General features: G+C 53.3%; 1 protein-coding gene across 1 annotated transcript; it reads right to left on the bottom strand.

Moving 5' to 3' along the window:
* Positions 1-46: 46 nt before the first annotated feature.
* Positions 47-8271, bottom strand: ZDHHC18 (zinc finger, DHHC-type containing 18; the record flags this gene model as incomplete). Its single annotated transcript, XM_009697501.1, is given in 8 exon segments — positions 47-164; positions 1474-1583; positions 3075-3177; positions 3638-3686; positions 4178-4315; positions 5746-5895; positions 7794-7970; positions 8219-8271. Coding segments are annotated over 8 exon segments (898 nt in total), but the record flags the coding sequence as incomplete, so codon positions are not given.
* Between the last annotated feature and the right edge of the window lie 1146 nt (positions 8272-9417).

Below are 9417 nucleotides of genomic sequence, written 5' to 3' on the forward strand. Positions count from 1 at the left end.
GAGCGAGGTGCAGGCACAGCAGGCACTGGCCTACATCCCAGCACTGCTAGGGAACGCCTCCTACCATGCTGGTGTCAGTTTTGGCTCCAAAGGAAGGGATTTCGCTCTTAGGACTGGACGGGGTCCCGACATCTGGCTGGATAAATCCTCTTCTGTCTATCAAACTGGAAAACAGAAAGGGAAGGGCGCAAGGGGAGAGGAGTTAATGAAATGAAGACTCCCGTAAAGACGGGAGCTCACAAGCCACAGCGAGGGCTCTCCTCATGGGAGCTGCAAACCGAAGCATCGGCAGGAGCGGGTTGGATAACACAGCTTCCTGCCCATTAGAGAAACCACAAACTTATCACACAAGCCACCAGACGGTCTTTAGGCAGTTAAAGCTTTGGGTCACCACAAACCCAAACGGGAACTGGCAAAAGGTCTTCACAAGAGGAAAATCACATGAATGAGGAAAGAAGTGGAGTAAAATGCTATTCTCCCCGCAAGCTCCCGGTAAGCAGCTTGGCTCCCTGAATCCGCAGATTTACCATCTCTGAATGGCAGCACGGGCACTTCAGCACCTCTGAATCCAACCAAAAGCCTGGGGGCACTTCAGAGAGCAGGGCCAGATCTAAGTGTAAACACACTTGGACTCTAGCTGCCCAGCCTCAGACACCCTCCCCTGCCGCCATGTCGCACTAAGCTAGCACCTCTGAGCCGTTCCACATCAATCCAGCTTGGATCCACTGAATAAACTTGTCTCGGGGATCCCCACATGCCCTAGGAGAGGCTGAGAGCTCCAGGCCAGCGTGCAGGTCCTCAGCTGCAGTGGCACAGCGCAAGGGGATGCTGGCCTGACTCTGGCCAACTGCACCCTCTTGTGACAATGGGGCGATCATCCTGCGCTGCACGTACCCGAGCTTCAGGCTCAAAGCTTCCTCACCTCTGCAGAGAACTGCCCACCTTTTGCCCTTGTTTTACCACCGGTTCTGGTTAACTCACAGGTAAGAGCATTTGGTAGGACGCTACTAAGCATTTCAGGTAATTTAAGTGTTGGTAAAACCCAGGGTCTCCGCGCTGGCCGGTGCGGATCTCCGCTGGCTGCTTGCCACGATGCTTGATCCTCCGAGTACGGGAGGAAAAACACATCCTCAGAAGAATGGCCACTACTGGTGTTTACCATCTGCTGCCGAGCCCTTTGGTGCCGTTACTCTCCCCTTATTGAATTGCAGGATGTGTCTTATTTGCAAGCGCCACGAAACAATTACAAGTGACCTGAACTTGTCAAGCTCAAACACAGGAGCCTCCTACTTACTCATACACGTCTCCAGCCTTTCTCTGCAGAGACAGGGAAACGGCTTCCTCATCATCGTCGAAGTAGATGTATTTGTGCTGAGAGAGTCTCCCCTCAATCGTGATAAACCTGTCCTTTCCAAGGCCCCCCTCACAGGGCAGGATGCAATTCCCAATGCCGTGGAGGTCAAAGGCTCTTACCTGGGATGGAATGGTCCACACAGCACCGCACAGCAGTTTGTGAGGATACTTTTATGGCTGTAGGGATTGGCAAACTCTGAGCCCCTCTTATTTGACCAAGACCCTTTGATCTGAAAGGGAAAGGATACATGCAGATTAAGATAGGAACGATGTGATGGCAAATAATTACACGACAATGGACTTGATTCAAATCCTCAGTCCTCTTACGGCAAACGTCCCCCCTCTCTTTGCTTTAACAAGCAGGACAGCTGCGGAAAGGCTGCCAGAGGAGACAGCAATATGCGGCCCCTGCCTCTGCCAAGGTTCAGCCTTGCAGCTAGAAAGCTCCGAAGCTGTGCCCTCCCCATGCTGCATGGCAACTTGTCAGTCTTCAACGGCAGCCTCCTCCTCCTCTTCCTCCTCCCCTTGTTCTCTCCTAGGCTGAAAGCTCATCAGAGCAGGGCTCTAGCTCATGATCCCTCCTGGGCTCCTCAGGCTGAACAAACAGCAAGGGGATTCCCAGGCCATGCTGCAACGGGAGGAAACAATCTCATCTGTCCCCACCCTGAGCAGCTGTCACTGGGCCTCTGATCTCGAAACCCCGGTCACGTCAAGCGTAGGCACACACGCCTGGGCAGATGCTATACCTGGCCTCAGGCCCCTGGCTGCAGCGAACCATTTACCATTACATTTCCTCCTTTTGTTTTTACTTCCTCTCCCCAGTTGCAGCATAAGGCTGGCAACGTGGGCAACGGAGCCAGCGAGGCAACGGGCCACGTGCTTCGGACCTGGCGCTCTCAGTACTGGGGTGCGACCTCCGTTACACGGCCGTGCGCAGTTCTGCCAACACCTCTGAACGTAACAGAAAGGTGGGAGAGGACACGGGGAAAAGTAAAACAAAAAGGGATGCAAACACACTTTCTGCAGTGCTGGAAGCTTCCAGCAAGGATTACAGGTACTTCTGGCCAGAAGGCTGCATTTTCATTCCGAGGATCAGACAGATCCTGCTTTTCCGTACAATCTGCCCCGCTCAGGGTACTCATTTGGCCCCTGGAGTCTGCACGCACCCCAGACTTTAAGGTAAATCTCATCAGGAGATGTCTGTATGTTATTTGCCTATTAGACATGAGGAACTGATAGAGACAAAGGGACTTGCCCAGGGTCTCAGAGGAAACCTGTGGTTATGCGGGATGCTGAATTAAGATCACCCATGCCCCAGGCTAACACCCAAATAAATCTCTGGGGCCAGCCTTCCTTTTTTGATCTCAGAACTCCTAATTTTAAGCAAAGCCACACACAGACTGGAAAAAACACACACGTGACCTTTCTAACATTTCAGCCTGTGACTCCCATAGCCTGACACCGCCAAGCAACACGTGTTGCACAGTCCCCTGCTGCTGCGGACTGCTTTCCTCCCACCCAGCGACCTGAAACTACAGCCTAAATGCCTTGGGCACAGGCCATTCGCTTTGCAGTGGATTATCACAGGCAATGCAGGCAGCACGCCTTACCGAGATACTGCACTGAGGCAGGCAGGCAGGCAAGGATCCCCTGAAAACCTCACCTCTGCTTAGGAAGGACCAGGGCCGGCCCCGCAGAAGAACAAGCATCCAAGTACTTACATCTTCGTTTGTCGTCAGGTTGGAGGCGACTAAGTACGTGTGAAAACCTGAGAGGCCCAAAATAGACCAGACTGAGAAAAAACAAATCACCAGCTCCAGCACAGTGAAACAAAAGTCAAGGAAGTCTCAGGGGTAAAAATCATCCTGCAAGGAGAGGCAGAGGACTGTTTCGGGAGGTGTGTGCCGCAACCACACAAACACCAGGCCACGAAAACATCCCAGCAAGCTTCCCATTCCCCACGCCATTCTGCAGGTATCCACCAAGGCACAGCCTGCTCCAGCCGCTTCCCTTTCCATGCAAACTTGCAAACTGGGAAACAAGTTTGTCACCTACCCTTAGTCCCTGATGGTGAACTAAAGGTCTTCCCAATTTGGTGATGTTATCAGTCTACAGACGGAAAGATGCCTGCCTGCCCCAACCAGGTAGCTAGGGGACTAAATTAAGTTGTGGGAAGCACACCAGGGCAACCCTACGAAGAGCTCACTGCACCTCTCTGTTACACGATTAGCGTTGCTGCACCAGTGCTCGACGGTCTGAGCAGCTGATGGCATCAGAAGGATATCTTGCAGGTGTCGTCTTCAGAGTGGCGAGGAATCCATCTCTCTGAGAGCCTGCAAAGCAAAACGGGACAAGGAGCGACATCCCATCAGGCAGCCTTGCATCCGCAGCCAACACTTCATTCCCAAGTACACAGCCACCCCCCTGCGAGCCGTATGGATCTGCCTGGCTGCCCGAGAAACATCTGCAGTCTGTAACTTTGCAGAAATGTCAGCGCGCAGACACAGCTCCAGATTTGGGGCTGACGGGCAAGTCGCCTTCCCCACCAGGTTAAGAGCGGACGCACCCACCAGCTCATTCGCTCTGGAGGGGACGACCCAGTCACCAGCTCTCAAGGTCTCTCTGCAGCAAAGTGCAGGGTGGATCTGCGGTTCCCTGCAGCCTGAGACCCCATTTATTCAGGCCACCTGCACTGAAAAGCCTGGTGTAAACCAACCAGTCCCTTCCCACGCTCCGTCCGACAGGAACAGTGACCCAGCGCTGCCTCGAGTCGTTCATGAACAGGAGCACGGCACCCATCGCTGCTAGGACCCACGGTACTTACGCAGAGTGAGGTGGGTGACGACGCAAGCGAAGATGAAGGCTGTCAGGAAGGAGAGGGAGAGGATGAAGGCGTAGAAGTAGCGATAGTTGCGCTTCCCCACGCAGTTGCCCACCCAGGGGCAGTGGTGATCAAACCTCTCTGAAACAAAGGGACACGGTGAGGACTCCTGCCACCTCGCACCCCGTAACAGAGCGAATTCTGCTGAGCCTCCGAAAACCGGGGGCTACAAGCCGAGCTTCCACCCACCACCCTGAGAGCAGAACCTCTCTGCGGCACTACGTTAGCCAGAAGCTTCAACGGAGCACTGCTGCCTGCTCACACGCCCTTTATCATCACCAAAGGCCAAACCTTTCCTCTCACCAAACCCTCCATCAATACAAGCCTTGTGACTGGTAACATCTACCATTACTAAAACTGAAAGAGAACAGGGAAAGTGCGGCAGTTTTTCCAGTACCTAGCAGCACTGGCTGTGTAAACGCAGCATAGCTGCTCCCTTTCTGCGTGTCAGCTTCCCCCGCCTTCTCCGGGGCAGAAAATAATTTTCAAAGTTCTAAAGATACGCCTCTCAAACCACAGAAACTGCCTGGGAAGCCAGGGCAGGTGTAATATATCTGGAAATACTCCCGACAGCCTTCTAATGAAAGGCCTGCGTTTCAGACCCACAGGACCGCGGTAACCGTTCCGCAGGGGACACCAGGGCAAACAAACCCCACCGCACACAAAGCGGGGGCTGCCCGCTCCCCCAGACAGCTCCTCCTCAAACACGGCCCCAGCCACGGCTGCTTTCCATGGAGCCATCCCAGCGTACGGAGGAGGGCTCACAGCCGCCCACGGCTATCCCCGAACCCATCCCGCTTGGCAACTCCCAAACTTCTTTTCTTAACCAGAGCCTTGGGGTCCTGCCACCGCTCGCGGCTCGGTCGTTCCTCAGGCTGCCCTGGAAGACAGCATAAAGCACAACCTCTGCATCCGCGCGATGCACGACCAGGAGCAGCTGCATAAGGAGTAAACTCTCTGGTCATGTCCCTAAATCCCGTACCACTCTCCTGCCAGTTCAAGTTGCTCCAGTGCAGCCAGGACACACTGGGAACCTCCCTGCCCGTCCCCCCTGCAGCTGCCCCACGCCTGCGTGGAGCCATCAGAGGCTTTTCTTCAGGTCTTTGTTCATTCCCTCCTGCCCCACCACACTCTGAGGGCACGGGGAGAGGACATACAAGAGCTCAACCAGCACCTGTGGTGGTGTCTCCACGAGCCTGGTGACAGCGAGGGCACAGACAAGAAGGAACCTGCAGCAAACCTCATGTTTGGTGGGGGCCTTACTGCATTTCACAGTACCGTCCTCCCAGAACCAGGGAGAGCAGAGACACGGGGTCTTGGACGTGCTGCCCGCTTGTCCTGAGCCACTGCACTGGTGTTGCTTTCATTATAAATGGGAAGAAGAAAGACCACTCAGTATCTTGCTTTATAATCCCTTACAAGAAGCAAAAGTAACCTGTCCAGGAACACAAAACACATCCCCTGTCACACACACAAAGAGAGATCAGCACCTGTCCACTTTCTGGGCTTACCGACACAGTTGTCGCAGACACTGCAGTGAGAGGTGCGGGGAGGGCGGAACATTTTGCAGGTGTAGCAGTACTTGAGTTTCACCACGTACTTGTTTATGACCACTTCCATCGTGCGGGCCGGTGGGCGATAGGTAGAGGTACCCATGCTGTCTGCAAGGGCAAGGACCGACAGTCAGACCGGTGCCGGCGAAACCCAAGCCCCGCATCACCCCCAGCTCCTTCCTGGCAGGGTACGGGATCGGCACGTGCTCTCCTGATTTTAAGCAAAAGCTACGAGGCAGCTCAGCCTACAGGATTTGTTGCAAGGTGGGCAGCCAGGAACTCCAGTCAGCTCCTCGCCGCATTATTTATTGTCTGTTCAATGGCAAAGCTGCTGGGATGCCAAGAGGAAGTAATATCTGCCCAATGCTTTGAGAACATCCAGCGATTTATAAATAGTGAGCATAAAAGCAGTCGTGTTAACGTGCCCGGTATCACCAACTCATCTCTGCCTAACGGATCACAGCACAAGGAGGCAACATAATCTGTTAACGCACATGCGGTTCCTCTTCTGCTGCAAGCATCCAAGTTACAGAAATCAGGGTCACCTCAGCAGAAGCATCCCCTGCCACCGCTAGCGCCCAACTTGCCAACCCGCAGCTGGGGCCAGCGGCGCCGCTGGGCTCAAGAGACTCGTTTCCATCAGGGCGAGCAGGTCTCAAGTGCTCCAGGCAGATTTCATTGAAATTTGACAGGTTTATGTTAGTAGCGCAAGAGGATTCCTCCTCCTCAAGGTCGAAATTGAGGATTTTTAGGGACGCTGCAAGTTACATCTGTGGGCACTGGCACCTCATTATTCATTGCGGACTGGCAGCTGGAGACTGTTCCTCGGCTCAGCAAAAGCATGAGCTGGAAAACTTCTGTATCATGTTTGCAGTTTTGGGGGTCATTCCTTTATTTTAGTCACTCTTAAAAGAGCACCTTTCCAACTCTGAGGAAGTCTTTGAAAATAGAGATGTAACAGTGAGCATGTTAAGAGGATAATAAGTGGATTATATTAACTAACAGCTGGCACATCAGGCAGCATCTGCAGCCAGATTACTGCTTTAGACACTTATAAATAGAAACATGGATAACCACTCTGAGCATATTTTAAAACCATTTTATTAGTCAGACGTAGAATTACTGCCTTGCAACTGTCTTCAGTGGGGCACATTCAAGCTGTCTCACATTAGCTTTGCTAAAGCATTCATTACTACGGGTCACATCAGCAAGGCCCACAGATCCTGGATGCGTATACCTTCTTGGTCACCACCAAAACAGTGCGACATAGCCGTTTTTAGATGGGGACAAATATCAGCATACTGTTAGAAACCATTAGAATAAAGAAAACCTCGTGGCACAGCAGGGTCAATGGCAAATCATTTTAAAAAGCATTTACACCTAAATTAATTATCCTACATCCTCACCACCCGTATTTTGCAGAAGGTGGTACAGGGTCAGATGCCTTCGAGTTTGGACAATATTCAAAGTAACTAACGCATCGTTACAGAGCCGCACGGGCACTCTTACTCCGTCTTCAAGAGCCTGGCAGCGTGACTCTGAAGGGGAACTTTGTGCTCCCCCAGCCACTGGGACACCGTCCCTAACGGTATTCACGTTTAGGACACCGATGCCGCAAACTCTCCCTCCCCTGAGCTCTGCACAGGGCCGCTGCCCACTCAGGTGTCGTCCTGAGGGCAGGAACGGGTACGGCCACGACCCACCGTACACGGCTTTGCCTGGGAAAGCGATGGGACTGAACAGAAACGAAAACCACCTCTGCCTCTCTGTGGATCCGCTCTCTGAAGCACTGCCTGCTCTGCTAGAGGAGCTTGTCGCCGGACTCGTAAGACACTGACAAGCCTGACAATCTGATACCGTGGCCTCTTCTCCCCCCGGACAACGGTAAGGAGCCAAGAGCCAAGAAAGGAGACTTGCTGAGCCCGAAACACGCACATACGTGCACACACACACACACACAGAGGCATGCACTGGATCGAATATAGGAGAAGGAGTAGAAGTCTCACCGATTCGCTTTTCCAGGTCTGCAGCCTCACTTGGGGTGGCTCTGGGCAGGATACCTGGGTCTCTGAAGCTTGTCTGGAGCAGGCAGCTGATGACAAAGAAGAAGAGGACGGCTGCAATGATGGGGATGGCCAGGGTCAGGTGACGGGCAAGGAAGGGGCAGCTGTTTAAAAAAAAAACAAATAAAATTGCATCGTTATCAACCATGGCAACAGAACACCATGAATTATCACAGAGTGGTGGGCTGAAGCACTGCTGCTTTGCAGAGACCTCCAGAAGAGCAAGAAGCCAGCCCAGCAAACACTGGAGTGGCACTGGGAAGACGGGGGCTTTGGCAGAAAGACGGCCGGACGAACCCCTGTACATCACCTCTTTGCCCTTCTGAAGTCCCAGAATCGCGTTTCAAAAGCCTGTCAGCTGCTCCAAAGCCCGGTCACCTTCTACAACAGCAGCATCAAGAACACAGAGAAACACCCCAAGCTAGGCAGGGATCAAAATCAGCATGAATGCGATCCCACTCGGTCCAACATGTGCAGCTGAGAGGGAGCTTGGCTTCGATTCAGCACAGCTTTGCTGCCTCTGGGTGACTCGTGTGCCCTTCGTGGCGTGCCAGATGTTTGGATGAGGACACCCTCCAGCACTGACACTGCTGTGACAAGCTACCAGGCATCTAAGCAGACGATGCCCGCTCCTGGGCTTGCTGTACTACGACCTGGGGCTGTTTTTCCACGGACTGGGACTGGCACGATCACACCGTACGTCACGGCAGGCCCGTTACTCGCAGCACGACAGGTGAAGACGGCAGGGGGACGTAACTCTTTGCACGGCACAGTGCCGGAGACCCCTCCTGTCCCTCGCTCTGCAGAGGGATTTGCTATTATAAGCACTGCTAAGTACCCAGAGTCGAGCGCAGACCGGCAAGCTGCTTGAGCCCCGATGTCTGCGGGCAGTGCCAAGCCTCAGTAATGCTGCCAGGCAGTTTGAGAGGATTAAGCAACTTTTGTTTCAACTCCCAAGCTCAGCTGTCCAGAACAAAGCAGCCACCAAGCAACAAAAGCCCTTCGGCCGAGACCAACGCTGCCGCCGAGCCACTCGGTTGTCTCCCTGTCGGAGGGACAGAAAGGTCTCTCATTTCAGAGATGTGGAGCTCGTTGCCAGCCCTGTCCTGGGAGAATCCCTGGATCCCACTTTCCCCACCGTCAGGCAACAAGAAACCACATAAAAAAACATGAACTGTAGACACAGGCGAGATGTATTTGCTATATATACATCTAGCAAACCGTAACCCATGCAACAGAAGCACGCTGCTAAAAAAACAACTTGGAAAGCCCCAGGGCATCTCCAACCAAGAAAGAATGACTAGGCAAGAAGGGAGGGGAGAGCAGATGTCCTCTGCTTGGCCCCGTACAAAGCAGTTACTGTGCTAGTGCTGCCCATTAGTTTCAGCTACAGCAGAGCAAGCTGTCAAAGAGGCACAGACGACACTGAGAAAGGAGTTTTCGTGTCGGGATGCCGTTACTGCCTCCCACAGCTGCCTGCCCCTTTCAGCTCATCTGACTTCTCAGAATCTCTAATCCGACCAAATACCTTCATCTCCCCGCCAGCAGGCTCGGGCAGCTTTACTCC

Source organism: Cariama cristata, unplaced genomic scaffold (assembly GCF_000690535.1).
Source record: "Cariama cristata isolate BGI_N322 unplaced genomic scaffold, ASM69053v1 scaffold24743, whole genome shotgun sequence".
Taxonomy (NCBI): Eukaryota; Metazoa; Chordata; class Aves; order Cariamiformes; family Cariamidae; genus Cariama; species Cariama cristata.